The 17,702-nt window shown below is 44.3% G+C and overlaps 1 protein-coding gene across 2 annotated transcripts in view; it reads right to left on the minus strand.

Annotated features, from left to right (window-relative positions):
* Positions 1-248: 248 nt before the first annotated feature.
* The window catches only part of LOC129835173 (solute carrier family 2, facilitated glucose transporter member 4-like), a 35,191-nt gene continuing 17,737 nt past the window's right edge, over positions 249-17,702 (minus strand). Inside the window, exons 3-11 of one of the 2 annotated variants that reach the window (XM_055900605.1) lie at positions 17,506-17,666; positions 4,790-4,914; positions 4,471-4,586; positions 4,123-4,285; positions 3,729-3,916; positions 3,388-3,492; positions 2,158-2,259; positions 1,782-1,985; positions 249-1,562 (exon numbers count right to left, since the gene is read on the minus strand). In XM_055900605.1, coding sequence (XP_055756580.1) covers positions 1,344-1,562; positions 1,782-1,985; positions 2,158-2,259; positions 3,388-3,492; positions 3,729-3,916; positions 4,123-4,285; positions 4,471-4,586; positions 4,790-4,914; positions 17,506-17,666 — 1,383 coding nt within the window. In that variant the 3' untranslated portion in view covers positions 249-1,343. Of the gene's footprint in view, positions 1,563-1,781; positions 1,986-2,157; positions 2,260-3,387; positions 3,493-3,728; positions 3,917-4,122; positions 4,286-4,470; positions 4,587-4,789; positions 4,915-5,165; positions 5,465-17,505; positions 17,667-17,702 lie in introns of those variants that run through there. The other variant, XM_055900606.1, reaches the window with a different exon arrangement.

Genomic DNA, 17,702 nt, shown 5'->3' on the forward strand with positions numbered 1-17,702 from the left:
TAAAATATGTCGGACTTGAATCTCATTTTAGTGGGATAAAAACAGTAAGTAATTGAATTTCTTAAATTTCAACTCCAGTAGAATCTGAAACTGGCCCATCAGACACACACTTGATAAAAGCTGGAACATTAAATTGCAATATTTGTATTCAATTTGAACTGTTTCTGGGCATGGTAGTAACTAAAGACTTGCTGAATTGTTGGGGCATCAACATGCTCATGTTTGAAATGAGAACAATTGTCACAAACCATACAGAATACTTTATCAATATTCGCACTATATAAATGACATTCGCTATGTTCAATACAAATCTTCAAAGACAATTGTACAATCACAACCAGTACAGAATGGACAGCACATACGTGTAGTAGTTCAGGGACAGATTGCTGATGCAGTAGCAGTCAAAACCAACCAATTCAACTAATATTGTGCACTACCCCATAGAAACCATAGACATACTCATATTGGAGTGGGTAAAGTTTGAGTATTTGTAGACCCTTGTACCATTATTTCAATCAAACCAGCACGCTATGTACATAATTTGTTATTTTTAATACTAACTTCTCTGTAGGCTGTGCAATGAGTCCTGTTAAAGCTGTCCATCTTGTGAAATCAAGTTTAGGGATACTTCCAAAGGAGAAGTGGGTTGCTAGCGGTAGACTGGTTAGCCCTCAGACACCAGAAACTTACAGTAACTCGGAAATAAATCACTCAACGCCACACCATAGCTTTGCTCACTAAAAATGTACATGGGTTTTCACACTAGCTGTTTTGCTATTGTAACCAGCTATCAATCTGAAAACTGCTGACATTTTTGTATATAAAGTGCAGAAATACCTCCAAGCCTCTCTCCATAGAACATCTGTGCGCATTCTCTGAATCAAATCTCCACCCCATCAGCATATGTACACCCGGGTGGGGGTAATGCCTCAAAGTTCAGAAACCTTATTCTTGTTCCTGATCATCCCCTCGATCACCCATTATGGGTTGTCCTGGTAATAAAAATCACTCACCCTCCACCCTTTCTGGGGTATGTTCAGTTGGTGCAATGCTTTGTAATGTTGCACAACCTTTTCCTCGAGCAACCCGTTCCTGTCAACATATCTCCCTCAAGCTCCATTTCTCAACTACGGGCCCAGTTACAAATCCATTCCACCTCCTTGAACCACAAGCCAACCTTACTCTCCCTGCTTGATATGCCTAAACACAACTCAAAGGATGTGTTTGAATTAGGCCCCAGCCCACCCCCAGTACCCAGTTGTAGCCCTCTGAGTTTCCCTGCCTAACCAAGAGTCTGTCTGGCCTACTCAGATTGCCCTCCCCAGTTCCCCCATGGGACCCCATTAGTCAAGGCTTCCCTCCCCCCCCAGGTAGTCCAGCTCTGTACTCCGCTTGCCCAGCTCCATGTCCAGGTCCATCATGGCGGGTAGGTGCTGGCTGAAGGAGGCGGAGATCTGGTCGAACGTCTTGCCCCGTGTCTCCGGCACCCGGAAGAAGGTGAAGATGAGGAAGAAGAGAAGGAGCACTGCGAAGATGAGGAAGACATAAGGCCCACACAGCTCCTGTGGAGCGGGAGGAAGGAGAGAGGTCGAGGGGGAGAGAAAGGGAGGCATATTCATTAGTGTATCATTGAGAAGACATTTACTCATCAGTCCATGTCTGTCAGACACCATCCAATCCAGAGTATGCCAGCTTCGCCTATCATTAAAACCAATACTAAAGTCCTAAATGAAGGTTCCTGGTCCCAAAAAAATAATCAAACACACAAAGTGATCACTTACAGCGAGATACTGGAAGCCAAAGCCAATAATGAAGTTGGCCGTCCAGTTGGAGAATCCGGCCACGGCCATCGCAGCGGGCCTGGGGCCTTGGGAGAAGAGCTCAGCCACAAAGAACCAGGGGATGGGGCCAGGCCCCACCTCAAAGAAGGCCACGAAGCCAAAGATGGCCAGCATGCTGATGTAGCTCATCCAGGGAACACTGTCCTGCCAAGGGAAAGGCGGTGATGGTTCAGCCAGAGGTACATGAATAGAAATAGCCATACCACCCATTATGGCTTCTGTCTTGAATGGGGTGCCCCTTCTAGTATTTTATTTCTATGTGTACATGATTCCGTGAATGGGCTAATGAGTTTGTTGCTATTCATTAAGGACTGACCAATAAGGCGAGCGCTATCGTCATGACAATGGCACAGCCACACATTCCGGACAGCCCCAGCATGTGTAGTGTCCGGCGGCCCGTCCTCTCCACCAGGAAGAGCTGTTGATTAGACGAGAGCAGGATGACAAACAGGGAACAACAGGCCTGGATCATTTTCACTCGTTTCTAATTGAGACAAAACTTAGCAGATGATTCTGACTGAACTTTTCCAACTGGCGTTTGTCTCAAACCTCTACTCTGGGACCCCTAGCCGTTCCATGTTTTTGATCTATTCCAGAGCTTGCACCTAATTCGACTTGTTAACTAATCATCAAGACCTTGAATAGGTTAATCAGGTGAGCTAGTTCAAAATTGTGAAAAGTCTGGTGGTCCCCGAGGAGAGGTTTGCGAACCACTGGTCTAAGGCATTCTCCAGTCTGGTTTGGTCATGGATAAAGACTATTGTAAGTGGGAGCTTTCTCTACAGAATGAAACATGAAAGTGAAGCTGATGATTTAAAGACGTGTTTTCATTTTCAAATCAAAGGTCAACCCTCAACCCAGCCAATACAATCAATACATTAATCAACAAATCGGACCTTTTTTGATGAAGGCAGAAAGACTAAAGGCTCTATTCAACCTGAAGCGTTACAGATTGTACAATATAAATGTAAAGGTAATTTCCGATTGAGCCGACATATGCAGCGTTTATCATGAATGCAGACTCCGTTAACGTGGGAACATTGACCTTTAAATTTCCATCACGTTGTAACGGTAACTTCCGCAATACGGATTGAATAGAGCCCTAGGTTGAGATAACCTCATCCCACAGCGCATATATACCTGGGACATCAACGATTTAAAGTTGGCCTTAGTGGGAGTGACCTATAGAATTCCTAGAGTGACCTTACTAAGTAAGGTATTTATCATAATTTCATTTTAGTGAATCACAAGACTGCGAGGCGTGGCACCGTAAACAGAGTTGCACAAGACACGTACAGAGAAGGGGCAAGGTGTTCTGGGAGATGATTAATTGGTAGATTAAGTCGGGAGTTTCTCCCGTTCTGTATTGGCTCAGGAAGGCCAAGTTTGAAGCGTTGGTCCACCAGACTCAGCGCATGTGGGCGGGAGTGTCTGGGAACGAGATTAAGGTTGGGTCGACCCACTACGCTATCTTGTTTGTTCAGTGATAAAGGTGTAGGAGTTAAACAGTAATGGAGGTGCCTGGAAACAGGGCCTGCTTGTGTACCGAGACCACAGTGAAGGCACAGTTGACCACGCCGGCTCCTATAGTGGCGTAGACAGGGCTCTGGACCCCTGCCTTCTGGAAAATACTGGTGGAGTAGTAGAAGATCTGGAGAGAAGATAAGAGGATGGTTGGTCATGGAATGGGGTCAAGCTTGAAGCAATGCAGAGATGTGACTAATGCCAACCCTTATTGTAATATGATCCCAATGTAATTGTGTTTCTTTGGCATTCTTTCATTGTTTGATGAAATCTAAGGACTCCAGATAGAGAATGTATTTGAAAATACTCATCATCAGGTGATACACACACCTACTGCACTCCCCTGCCCTCTCTAGTACTCACAGCGTTGACCCCAGAGAGCTGTTGTGAGAGCTGCAGCAGGATGGCGATGATGATGGGCTGCCGGTACATGGGGGAGCGGAAGAGCTCTGCGATGGACACCTTCCTCTCCATGTCCATCCTCCTCTTCTCCTCCTTCATCTCCGCCAGCATATCCCCCACGTCCTGCCTCCCGGTCAGCCTCCTCAAGCCTGGCGAAGAGTGGGAATGAGAATCACGCTGAGCGGAGAACTTCAGATGGGTTTCGGGGTGTGTTTGTAATTCAATCCCTGCCCCTGATCTACTTGCAGTCCTCTCCAATCAATCATGAAGAAAAATAGGCAAGGAAAGGAGATAAGGGAGGAAAGGACGCCACTAGAAAGTGTTGGGACGTGGCCGGTCGTGACTTGATCCTCACCGCTCTTGGCGTGGTGCTCCTGGCAGCGGATGATGTAGAGAAAGCGGGGGCTCTCGGGGCAGAAGGGCAGCAGCACCATCTGCAGGACAGTGGGCAGAACGGTCACACCCACCAGCACTGGCCACAACTCCTCACTGCCCAGCAAAGACTCCAGACCTAGGACCTAGGGACGAGGGGGGTAACAGAGAGGGAAAGCGAGAGAGGAAAGAGAAGAGTGATGAAGATAGGAGAGAGAGAGTGAATGAGAGAGAGAACATTAATGCAGGTTCAGATATAAATATATTGTGTAGAACAAACAAGATTCACTGTCATGTTGTTAAATACATTGTGCAAGCTCAGCTTCTGTACCTGTGCTATGAGAATCCCTGTGACGATCGCCAACTGGTGGAGCGTGCCCAAAGCACCTCGCAGACTTGTAGGCGCTATCTCGCCCACATACATGGGCACTAGCCCTGATGCCAACCCTGGAGGAAAGATCATTAGGCTAAGGTTCAGAAACTGGTATGCCAAGGTCTGGAGACCAAACAAATGAGCAGCGATAGTGATTCCTATGAACTATTTCACCGGTTATTGGAATTTTAGTGCTATTCATAGAAAATAATATAGGCCATCTACTACTACTACACCACTGAAAAGTATCATTTAAATCTGCAGGATGAGTGCTCACCACAGTATGCACCGATGACAAAGCGTCCCAGGATCATCATCTCAAAGGACCGGCTGATTTTGGCCATGCCCATCAAACCTCCTCCGATGAAGGCAAACAAGTTGTTTATGAGCATGGCTTTCCTCCTGACAGAGTACAAAGGAATAAATACGTTTCAATATTATTAGTAGTCATAGTTTACAGAAACACTTTATACTTGTGGTTATAGACCTTTGACAGTTCCATAATGTATCCTCTAGATGGCAGACTTACACCACAAAACAGACACTGTTACAAAGTGTCATAAGGAAAATATTTTGTTTCTACAAGGAACAACTATTGTTAATCCTTAAGAGTCACCCGTGCGTCAATCTAAGTAACATAATAATTAACTCACCATCGAAATCCGTCAATTTAAACTGGAGCTAACAGATTTTGCATTGTACTGCGTCTCAACCCACCGCATCCGCCTGTCGACCTTCCACGTCTGCGGTGGAAGGTGGCTGAGCTATAGCGGTGTTTGTCAGACCACGATGAGACAAACCGAAAATCGGTCTTCTCACGAACGGGTTGGCCTACAAAACTCATATGAGACTCGCACGAACACGATGGTGTTGTCTGTTTTACGCTTACATCCCCCACAGGTGTCACGGGACTCGTCTAAAGGGAACCCATACAACTGAATGGAAGTATGGAGGGAGTTCTTATATCTCCTAGATATAAGATCTCCTAGATATAAGACAGACACTTCAAAACCTTATTCCTTATGATACATTTTTTGACTGTCTTTTTTTGCCATTTGTGAATGGGTTATTCAATGCGTTTCTATGGGCTATAGTAGTAAAGTCCAAATTCAATATTTTATCAAATAATATTATTCTATTTCTTGTTGATACCTAAAGGGGTCATAAAATTCCATATCAAATAGCTAAATGAGCCATGGTATGACCATCATAAAAACAATTCCATATGTTAGCTTAGTAGAACACCCCCAACTGCTTAAACCTTCAGACGTTAAGAATGGCATAGCGAATTTCATTAATTTTGTAATACTCCAACACACTTTATGTGTGTGAAATGCATAGAAGACAGAGCATTCCTCCAGTATTGTGTGTGTACTAAACCTGCTAAAACAGAGACAGGTTCTGTAACAGATTTCATGCTGCTGCTCAACAGTAAAGCTTCCTTCCTCATGAGCCCACACTGCTATTCAATATTGGAACCTCGGTCTCGCATACACATGTGACCGCCCATCAAACACCTTTAGCCAGCTGCGCCACAGGAAAGCTAGAAATTTGATGGTGCGGGTTGTGGTATTTCAAGCTGAGGAGTGTGTTTTTTTTAAACATTTCAACTTGGTTATATTTACACGTCAAGAGTGTTTCTTGCCACCCAGCATGAGAAACCCAAGCCGAGTGGAGCAGAGGGGACAGGGGAACCATTTGAAACAGTCTGAAACACCTCAACACTGGTTCAGTCTTCCTTACTCAGCAGCTGTGACCTCTGCCTTTTGAGGAACACCTTGTCCTAACTGTACCCATGCTGATTGTTTGACTGACTGACTGACATTCTCCAAAGGGAACCATGTTGGATCCAACTGACTGACACTATCTATAGGGAACCATGTTGGATCTAACTGACTGACATTCTCCAAAGTGAACCATGTTGGATCCAACTGACTGACACTATCTATAAGGAACCATGTGGGATCTAACTGACTGACACTATCTATAGGGAACCATGTTGGATCCATCTGACTGACACTATCTATAGGGAACCATGTGGGATCTAGGAGGCGCTCCGCACTGCTAAAGCTAACTCTCTCTCCTCTGCTCTCATCCTTCTAGACCTATCGGCTGCCTTTGATACTGTGAACCATCAGATCCTCCTCTCCACCCTCTCCGAGCTGGGCATCTCCGGCGCGGCCCACGCTTGGATTGCGTCCTACCTGACAGGTCGCTCTGCCTTTGATACTGTGAACCATCAGATCCTCCTCTCCACCCTCTCCGAGCTGGGCATCTCCGGCGCGGCCCACGCTTGGATTGCGTCCTACCTGACAGGTCGCTCCTACCAGGTGGCGTGGCGAGAATCTGTCTCCGCACCACGTGCTCTCACCACTGGTGTCCCCCAGGGCTCTGTTCTAGGCCCTCTCCTATTCTCGCTATACACCAAGTCACTTGGCTCTGTCATATCCTCACATGGTCTCTCCTATCATTGCTATGCAGACGACACACAATTAATCTTCTCCTTTCCCCCCTCTGATAACCAGGTGGTGAATCGCATCTCTGCATGTCTGGCAGACATATCAGTGTGGATGACGGATCACCACCTCAAGCTGAACCTCGGCAAGACGGAGCTGCTCTTCCTCCCGGGGAAGGACTGCCCGTTCCATGATCTCGCCATCACGGTTGACAACTCCATTGTGTCCTCCTCCCAGAGTGCTAAGAACCTTGGCGTGATCCTGGACAACACCCTGTCGTTCTCAACTAACATCAAGGCGGTGACCCGTTCCTGTAGGTTCATGCTCTACAACATTCGCAGAGTACGACCCTGCCTCACGCAGGAAGCGGCGCAGGTCCTAATCCAGGCACTTGTCATCTCCCGTCTGGATTACTGCAACTCGCTGTTGGCTGGGCTCCCTGCCTGTGCCATTAAACCCCTACAACTCATCCAGAACGCCGCAGCCCGTCTGGTGTTCAACTTTCCCAAGTTCTCTCACGTCACCCCGCTCCTCCGCTCTCTCCACTGGCTTCCAGTTGAAGCTCGCATCCGCTACAAGACCATGGTGCTTGCCTACGGAGCTGTGAGGGGAACGGCACCTCCGTACCTTCAGGCTCTGATCAGGCCCTACACCCAAACAAGGGCACTGCGTTCATCCACCTCTGGCCTGCTCGCCTCCCTACCTCTGAGGAAGTACAGTTCCCACTCAGCCCAGTCAAAACTGTTCGCTGCTCTGGCACCCCAATGGTGGAACAAACTCCCTCACGACGCCAGGTCAGCGGAGTCAATCACCACCTTCCGGAGACACCTGAAACCCCACCTCTTTAAGGAATACCTAGGATAGGATAAAGTAATCCTTCTAACCCCCCCCCTTAAAAGAGTTAGATGCACTATTGTAAAGTGGTTGTTCCACTGGATATCATAAGGTGAATGCACCAATTTGTAAGTCGCTCTGGATAAGAGCGTCTGCTAAATGACTTAAATGTTAATGTTAATCTAACTGACTGACACTATCTATAGGGAACCATGTGGGATCTATCTGACTGACACTATCTATAGGGAACCATGTTGGATCTAACTGCCTGACAGTATCTATAGGGAACCATGTGGGATCTAGCTGACTGACATTATCTATAGGGAACCATGTTGGATCTAACTAACTGACACTATCTATAGGGAACCCTGTGGGATCTAACTGATTGACACTATCTATAGGGAACCATGTTGGATCCAACTGACTGACACTATCTATAGGGAACCATGTGGGATCTAACTAACTGACACTATCTATAGGGAACCATGTTGGATCTGACTGACACTATCTATAGGGAACCATGTGGGATCTAACTGATTGACACAATCTATAGGGAACCATGTGGGATCCAACTGACTGACACTATCTATAGGGAACCATGTTGGATCCATCTGACTGACACTATCTATAGGGAACCATGTGGGATCTAACTGACTGACACTATCTATAGGGAACCATGTGGGATCTATCTGACTGACACTATCTATAGGGAACCATGTTGGGTCTAACTGATTGACACTATCTATAGGGAACCATGTTGGATCTAACTGACTGACACTATCTATAGGGAACCATGTTGGATCTAACTGCCTGACAGTATCTATAGGGAACCATGTGGGATCTAGCTGACTGACACTATCTATAGGGAACCATGTTGGATCTAACTAACTGACACTATCTATAGGGAACCCTGTGGGATCTAACTGATTGACACTATCTATAGGGAACCATGTTGGATCCAACTGACTGACACTATCTATAGGGAACCATGTGGGATCTAACTAACTGACACTATCTATAGGGAACCATGTTGGATCTGACTGACACTATCTATAGGGAACCATGTGGGATCTAACTGATTGACACTATCTATAGGGAACCATGTTGGATCCAACTGACTGACACCATCTATAGGGAACCATGTGGGATCCAACTGACTGACACTATCTATAGGGAACCATGTGGGATCTAACTGACTGACACTATCTATAGGGAACCATGTTGGATCTAACTGACTGACACTATCTATAGGGAACCATGTTGGATCTAACTGACTGACACTATCTATAGGGAACCATGTGGGATCTATCTGACTGACACTATCTATAGGGAACCATGTTGGATCTAACTGCCTGACAGTATCTATAGGGAACCCTGTGGGATCTAACTGATTGACACTATCTATAGGGAACCATGTTGGATCTAACTGACTGACACTATCTATAGGGAACCATGTTGGATCTAACTGCCTGACAGTATCTATAGGGAACCATGTGGGATCTAGCTGACTGACACTATCTATAGGGAACCATGTTGGATCTAACTAACTGACACTATCTATAGGGAACCCTGTGCGATCTAACTGATTGACACTATCTATAGGGAACCATGTTGGATCCAACTGACTGACACTATCTATAGGGAACCATGTGGGATCTAACTGATTGACACTATCTATAGGGAACCATGTTGGATCTGACTGACACTATCTATAGGTAACCATGTTGGATCCGGCAGGTAGCCTAGTGGTTAGAGCGTTGGGCCAGTAACTGAAAGGTTAATTGAATCCCTGAGCTGACAAGGTAAAAATCTGTTGTTCTGCTCCTAAACAAGGCAGTTAACCCACTGTTCGTAGGCCATCATTGTAAATAAGAATTTGTTCTTAACTGACTTGCCTAGGTTCATTTTTTAGAAAGAGGAAAGGGATACCCTGATTATACAGTATATTGCTCTGGGTCTGTGAGTTAGGTATCAACCATTCAGAGTGATGTTTTATTCCCCCCCATGCTTTTAGCATTGTCTGAGATTGTCTGAGATGGAAATTCAGTTTCAAGTTTTAAAGACTTAAGGATATGAGTGTAAAGGTAAAAGGGCCAACATTGAATATTAATATGAGTATGTACAGTTGAAGTTGGAAGTTTACATACACTTAGGTTGGAGTCATTCAAATTCGTTTTTCAACCACTCCACAAATTTCTTGTTAACAAACTATAGTTTTGGCAAGTCGGTTAGGACATCTACCTTGTTCATGACGCAAGTAATTTTTCCAACAATTGTTTACAAACAGATTATTTCACTTATAATTCACTGTATCACAATTCCAGTGGGTCAGAAGTTTACATACACTAAGTTGACTGTGCCTTTAAACAGCTTGGAAAATTCCAGAAAATGATGTCATGGCTTTAGAAGCTTCTGATAGGCTAATTTACATAATTTGAGTCAATTGGAGGTGTACCTGTGGATGTATTTCAAGGCCTACCTTCAAACTCAGTGCCTCTTTGCGTGACATCATGGGAAAATCAAAAGAAATCAGCCAAGACCTCAGAAAAAAAATTGTAGACCTCCACAAGTCTGGTTCATCCTTGGGAGAAATGTCCAAACGCCTGAAGGTACCACGTTCATCTGTACAAACAATAGTACGCAAGTAATAACACCATGGGATCACGCAGCAGTCATACTGCTCAGGAAGGAAACGTGTTCTGTCTCCTAGAGATGAACGTACTTTGGTGCGAAAAGTGCAAATCAATCCCAGAACAACAGCAAAGGACCTTGTGAAGATGCTGGAGGAAGCAGGTACAAAAGTATCTATATCCACAGTAAAATGAGTCTTATATCGACATAACCTGAAAGGCCTCTCAGCAAGGAAGAAGCCACAGCTCCAAAACCACCATAAAAAAGCCAAACTACGGTTTGCAACTGCACATGGGGACAAAGATCGTACTTTTTGTATGTCCTCTGGTCTGATGGAACAAAAATATAACTATTTGGCCATAATGACCATTGTTATGTATGGGGGACAAAGGGGGAGGCTTGCAAGCCGAAGAACACCATCCCAACAATGAAGCATGAGGGTGGCAGCATCATGTTGTGGGGATGCTTTGCTGCAGGAGGGACTGGTGCACTTCACAAAATAGATGGCATCACGAGGAAAACAATTATGTGGATATATTGAAGCAACATCTCAAGACATCAGTCAGGAAGTTAAAGCCTGGTCGCAAATGGGTCTTCCAAATGGACAATGACCCCAAGCATACTTCCAAAGTTGTGGCAAAATGTCTTAAGAACAACAAAGTCAAGGTATTGGAGAGGCCATCACAAAGCCCTGACCTCAATCCTATAGAAAATGTGTGGGCAGAACTGAAAAAGCGTGTGCGAGCAGGCCTACAAACCTGACTCAGTTACACCAGCTCTGTCCGGAGGAATGGGAGAAAATTCACCCAAATTATTGTGGAAAGCTTGTGGAAGGCTACCTGAAACGTTTGACCCAAGTTAAACAATTTAAAGGCAATGTTACTAAATACTAATTGAGTGTATGTAAACTTCTGACCCACTGGGAATGTGATGAAATAAATAAAAGCTGAATTAAATCATTATCTCTACTATTATTCTGACATTTCACATTCTTACAATAAAGTGGTGATCCTGACTGACCTAAGATAGGGCATTTTTTACTTGGATTAAATGTCAGGAATTGTGAAAAACGGAGTTTTTAAATGTATTTGGCTAAGGTGTTGTATGTAAACTTCCGACTTCAACTGTAAATATATGCAGGTGGATTTGTAATGAGTGTCTGTAAGTGAGAACATACATCTATCATGTGAACATGGGAATGTACATAACATGTGCATGTGTTGCAGTGCTGACAAGCGTGCATTTTGTGGGTATGTCAGTGTGTGTAGGTCTATGTGTGTCCAAACTAACCCAGCATGTACGCATGGGACATGGATTGTGTGGAACAGTCCCGCATATATTTGTCCCGCAACCAAACAATCGTGTCCCGCATTTTATCAACAAATACAAACACCACCCACTTTTTTTTTAAGTATCTTTGTCCCTTATTTAAATCAGATATTCCAAACCTGTCTCTTTCAGTCACGTTGCGCTTATGAAATATATGCATATATATATCATAATGACGTGGTAGCCTAAGCTTAATGGTGATGTTAAACTTCTCCAATCGTTTAGATCTGATATTTTGCGCAGTGCAAGACGAGACGTAGGGCCAACGTCATATAGGCCCATAGTCAACCAATACTTTTCAAATCCTCTCGGAATAAATTCCGGCTAAATTTGGAGAGGACAGTTAGGACTCCTGACTACTTACAAAAAGCGTGCTTCTGATGAAGAGCTACAGAATTAAGTAAATAGCCATATTAGACTGAAAGATATAAGGTAATTTCGTCAAACGTGTGAGGCTCTCCATGCCCATTAGTTGCTCATTCAACATATTTGCAATACTTTACTCAATCGCATCCTAACTGTTTAGCATTACACGAGTTCAACCACAAATGTTTCTGTGGCCAAATATAAACAGATTTTCATAAAACATCCACACATGTTGTCTATCGGTTCTGCATCACCAAATTTTGTGCAAGGGAAAAGAATTGGCTTCGCTTCAATTGCTCGTTCGGTGCTGCGGACTGCAGGGGTGTAGCAAAAATGGGTATCTGTGGGTGTAGTGCTGCCAGAGAACACCGGAGCCACTTCTCACAATGGTGCTCGTTTAGTAAAGTTAGATAAAAGTTGAATTAAGGTATTGGAAGTTCCAATAATGATTCATTAGTATTCTACATAACATAACAAAATATAATAGCACAGTATAAGGTTACTGTTACACCAAAACACCACTAATTTGTTATGAGATTTTAAGATGGTTAGCAGAATAACCCCCACAAAAAAAATATCATGCGGCAAAAACTCAACAGCACGCGCCGCTAGGCCGCATGTGCATTGATTGAAACAGAATACAGAGGCTATATAGGTTAAGACCATCTGCTCTAATTTGCTCACGAAACAGTCATTCAAGAAGATCTACATGCATATGCATTGGCGGTTCTAGTATGTATGGCTCCCTTCAGCGCCCCCGCCAAAAAAAAAGCGCCATTCTGCACTACCTGTAATTTGTATTCAGACATTTGGAACAACACAAATAAATAATCCTAACATTTAAAACGATATAAATATTAAAAAAAATATTTAAAAAGAAGACTCGTAAGTATCAAAAATAAGTAACAAAGACAAATATAAACAAATTGTATAAATACATTTAAAAAACAGAATCAAATTATTACACAATCAATCAATCAAATGTATTTATAAAGCCCTTTTTACATCAGCCGATGTCACAAAGTGCTATACAGAAACCCAGCCAAAACCCCAAACAGCAAGCAATGCAGATGTAGAAGCACCGTGGCTAGGAAAAACTCCCTAGAAAGGCAGGAACCTAGGAAGAAACCTAGAGAGGAACCAGGCTCTGAGGGGTGGCCAGTCCTCTTCTGGCTGTGCCGGGTGGAGATTATAACAGTACATGGCCAAGATGTTCAAACGGTCATAGATGACCAGCAGGGTCAAATAATAATAATCATAGTGGTTGTAGAGAGTGCAACAGGTCAGCACCTCTGGAGTAATGTCAGTTGGCTTTTCATAGCCGATCATTCAGAGTTAGAGACAGCAGGTGCGGTAGAGAGAGAGAGTCGAAAACAGCAGGTCCGGGACAAGGTAGCACGTCCGGTGAACAGGTCAGGGTTCCATAGCCACAGGCAGAACAGTTGAAACTGGAGCAGCAGCACGACCAGGTGGACTGGGGACAGCAAGAAGTCATCAGGCCAGGTAGTCCTGAGGCATGGTCCTAGGGCTGATATAAAATAAACTTGATTTGATTTGATACTAAGGGCCTCACATTGTTCTGTCAGCTCCTCATTTGAGAGACTTTGGAAGGTTGACAACACTCCAAACTTCTCTCCCACATTTTCCAATGTGGAAAATCTTTCCTGAAGGGCTGTTGCAGCATCAACAACAACATTGAAAAATGTCACATCCAGCTTCTTCAGGGTGTCACTCAAAGGCTCATCAAATGATTTGTATGAAACGTGACGCTTTGTGGACTTCAGTCTTTTTTTCCTCTACATTCATACCATCGCAAATATCCTTGGCTGAAGTTTGTGCAGTCATAAAGCCTGATGCTCTGTAGTTGCTGAGAACTCTCTCTGTCTTTCTGAGAAGACTGACTGCAACATCCATATGCATACTGGGAGACTGCATCAGCTTGCTCACATGTTGGATCTGGCTCAAGATGTCATACCTCACCACTGTACAGATGCTGAAGTGGTATGATCCCACCTCTTCTGACAAGGACTGGGCCTCAATCTTTATCACAGGGTCTTTGGTTTGATCCCTCACCTCAATCAGTGCCTCTCTCACCGCTGCTGCCTGATACCTCAGTGGCTCAACACTCTAAACCTTACTCTCCCACCTCGTCTCAGTCCACATCTTCAAAGTGATGTCCACATGTTTTTTCAGGATGGCCCATCGCTGTGTGGAGGCTGAGAACAAGGTGTCTGTTTGTGTAAGATGCCAAAGTAACCTGTGGCATCGACAGAACTTTTAGCAGCATCAGCCACAACCAGGTTCAATGTGTGAGCACCACATGGCACAAATAGAGCTCTTGGATTCATTTCCAGGAGTCTGGCTTGGACACCTTTGTTTTTGCCTCTCATGTTGGACCCATTATCATAAGACTGTCCTCTGCAGTCCTCGAAAGGAATTTTTAGCTCCTCTAATCTTTTGAGAATCAGGGGTGCCAAATGTTGGCCCGTGGACTCCTCTTCCTCCAAAAATCCCATGAAATGTTCCTTTATGTGGGGCTCCTCCTTCAGTGACACAATTCTAATCACAACTGAAAACTGTTCAGTGTGGCTGACATCTGAGGTGCAGATGATAGAGAAGAATTTTGCCAGCTTGATGTCACTCACCATTATTGAAATGACCTTGCTGCTCAACAAATCAATGAGTTCATTCTGTATTTGGTGGCCAAGGTAGCTGGTGGTGTGACTTGAGGTCCCTTTTTGGACACAGTTATGGTGCTCTTTCATGACTGGATCAAATTGTGCCATCAGTTCAACCTCTTGAGGATATTTCCATTTGATGGAGAGTACAGTGTTTCTGTGTGTCCCCTTAGTGCCAGATTTATAATTGCCAGAGACTGCACAATAGCAGTCAGACGTGTCAACACCTCTCTCTCCATCTTATCCTCTCAGCCTCCGTAAGTGCCATCTCGTGCGTATCAATTGTTTCCCCTTTTTTGATCCTTATTGCCAGTTCCTTCCATGTTTTCATGCAGTTTTGGTGTTCTGGACTGCTGCCGTGTGAAGTCAGCAAAGAACTTGCATGTTTCCAGTCTGTCAGTCCTGAGTTTGCTAAATACATTTTCTTCCTAGAAAAGAGTTTGCAGCAGAAGCAGAAGAGGCTGTTGTTTCTTTCAGAATACACCAACCAACTTCTAGGGATTTTTTCACCACTCACCAAGGTCTTCCTGAAATACTGGTGGTGGCAACATCTTCTATCACTCTCATTCCTTGGGAGAACAAAGTTAGGTGGTACCTCACTTGGTCCTCTGCAAACTAGCTGTGTCCGAATTCTGTCAGTCAGAACTGAAGGCCAGTCAGCAGGGTCTGTAGACAGTGGTTCATCCTCAGCAGCAGGATTTGGTGGGGATGCTGCTACAGGCATTGCAAATGGGCATTAGTTTACACACGTTATTCACAGCATTTATAGTGGTGGAACATCCCACATACATACCCAGTAATAATAAAATCATCATTGTTACCTACAATATGGAAACTTAAAACTTTGCAAAAGGGAAATTATTTATTTTGTTTATGTTATGCAGGTATGCACACATAAACACATGTGCCTGTACCCCCACACACACTTGAAGAATCCTGCTGGGGAGAAGTGGAAGCAAATGGGTCTTCATCCTCATCCTCAGTCTCAGACAACATTTGTGAAAACACCTGTGTGGCTGAGGAGGTGGATGGCTCCTCATCTTGAGGCTCCGAGATAATTTCTGAAGAAGCCTGTGTGGCTGAGGAGGTAGATGGCTCCTCATCTTGGCCAGTGCCAGAGGGTTCTCCAAAATATTTCAGAAGTGCCCCTGAATTTACATTGAAATACAGTATATGAGTCTGACACCCAAAATACATTTGTTGCACAATTAAATATATATGTCATTATGCACAATTGCTCAAACTTTCAGAATAGGAACCAAATGAACCATACAACCTCCTTGGCTAATTCTAGGCACAAGACACCCCAAAAGACTCAATATATCACCAAAGATACAAAATATCAGCATAATATAGACATATTTGAAGTTAGCCTACAGCATTGGAAATTCCCCTGACTGAGCTCAGGACCTAGTCAATACAATCACAGAAAACCTTTATGATGTCACCTCAATGAAAGTTACCCAAATCAATAATGTGCTAGTTAGGTGGTAATCGTTTTTCTGCAGGCTACACACATTATCATGATGAAACTGTGTGAAATTATATCCAATGTTATGTAAGCTAGTTGGACAGAAAACAGAATGTTGTCTCCCTATGTGTAGCCTAGTGGTTAGAGCATTGGGCCAGTAACTGAAAGATTGCTAGATCAAATCCCCAAGCTGACAAGGTAAAAATCTGTTGTTCTGCCCCTGAACAAGGCAGTTAACCCACTGTTCCTAGGCTGTCATTGTAAATAAGCATTTGTTCTTAACTGACTTGACAGGTTAAATAAATTAAATATAAAGAGAGCAAAGCAAGCAACATAGGCTAACAAACATAAGTGTTATACTAGCCTATTTCATTACATGCATAATATTATACTCATAAAGAGATGACTTAGCTGCACGTTTCTCCTCTTCTTCTTTCCTCTTTTTCCTAAACTGGGCACCTGATGGCTTAGACCTTTTCTTGTCCATTTGTGTTGATTTGGCACTCACAATACATTACCCATCCCCCAACACTGTCAACCAAGAGTCAAGACTAAACCAATTCACCTTGGTGGAGTGCAGACTGGTTTTATATTATTCTTAATGATTTCGCACAAACCAGAAAAAAATGCGACAATATGTCTGTGAAACTATATATTATGAATGAATTGTGGTTCATTTGGTAGCATTTCCTAGTGTGACTGATTTTACTAATTGCATTAGTACTGTACAAAGTTAGAGGTGTGCTATTTGATAGATTCCCCCACTCCCCCTACCTCGGGCTTCCAGTGGGGAAACCTGAGGTCAGTCTACCCCCGCCCCCCTCCCCATCTCGTACTTCTGAAGGGAGACCTTCCCAGGCAGTAGCTCACAAACTAGAATCAGGGCGCCCACTCCGACAAGGTTAATTGACCCACAGTCCCACATGGTGACATGATATCATTAACGTGACGCGCAAACGAGCGCAAATGTCAAATTCACCATCTTGCCCCCCCCCCCCCCCGCGCGCGGCTGCACATGTTGCCCATACCTAAATCCGCTACTGTGCATATGCAAATGCTGTCAAATGTTTCATTCATGAAGGCAACACTGTCCAGTTAATATCCTGCAAAATCATCCTGTTGTCCCGCACTTTGAGGTTTTTAATGTGGTCACCCTAGCGTGTGCATGCATACACACAGCGTGTCTGGGCGTCCGCTCTCTCGTATGTGAGTGTATCATCTCCCCTACCTGCCCAGCCATTCTGAGATGACGCCCACACAGAAGGAAGAGATCATGCCTCCTATAGAGAAGATGGCTACCGACAGTGACCACAGAGTGGTGAGTGTAGCGGTGGGAATGGGCTCTCCATACCGGTGCACCCATGTAGCATTGTAGTCCGCCTCAATGATCTGGAAAGGCAGGAGAAGAGAGATGAGATGAGACCA

This window comes from Salvelinus fontinalis, chromosome 36 (genome assembly GCF_029448725.1).
Source record: "Salvelinus fontinalis isolate EN_2023a chromosome 36, ASM2944872v1, whole genome shotgun sequence".
In the NCBI taxonomy this organism is placed as follows: Eukaryota; Metazoa; Chordata; class Actinopteri; order Salmoniformes; family Salmonidae; genus Salvelinus; species Salvelinus fontinalis.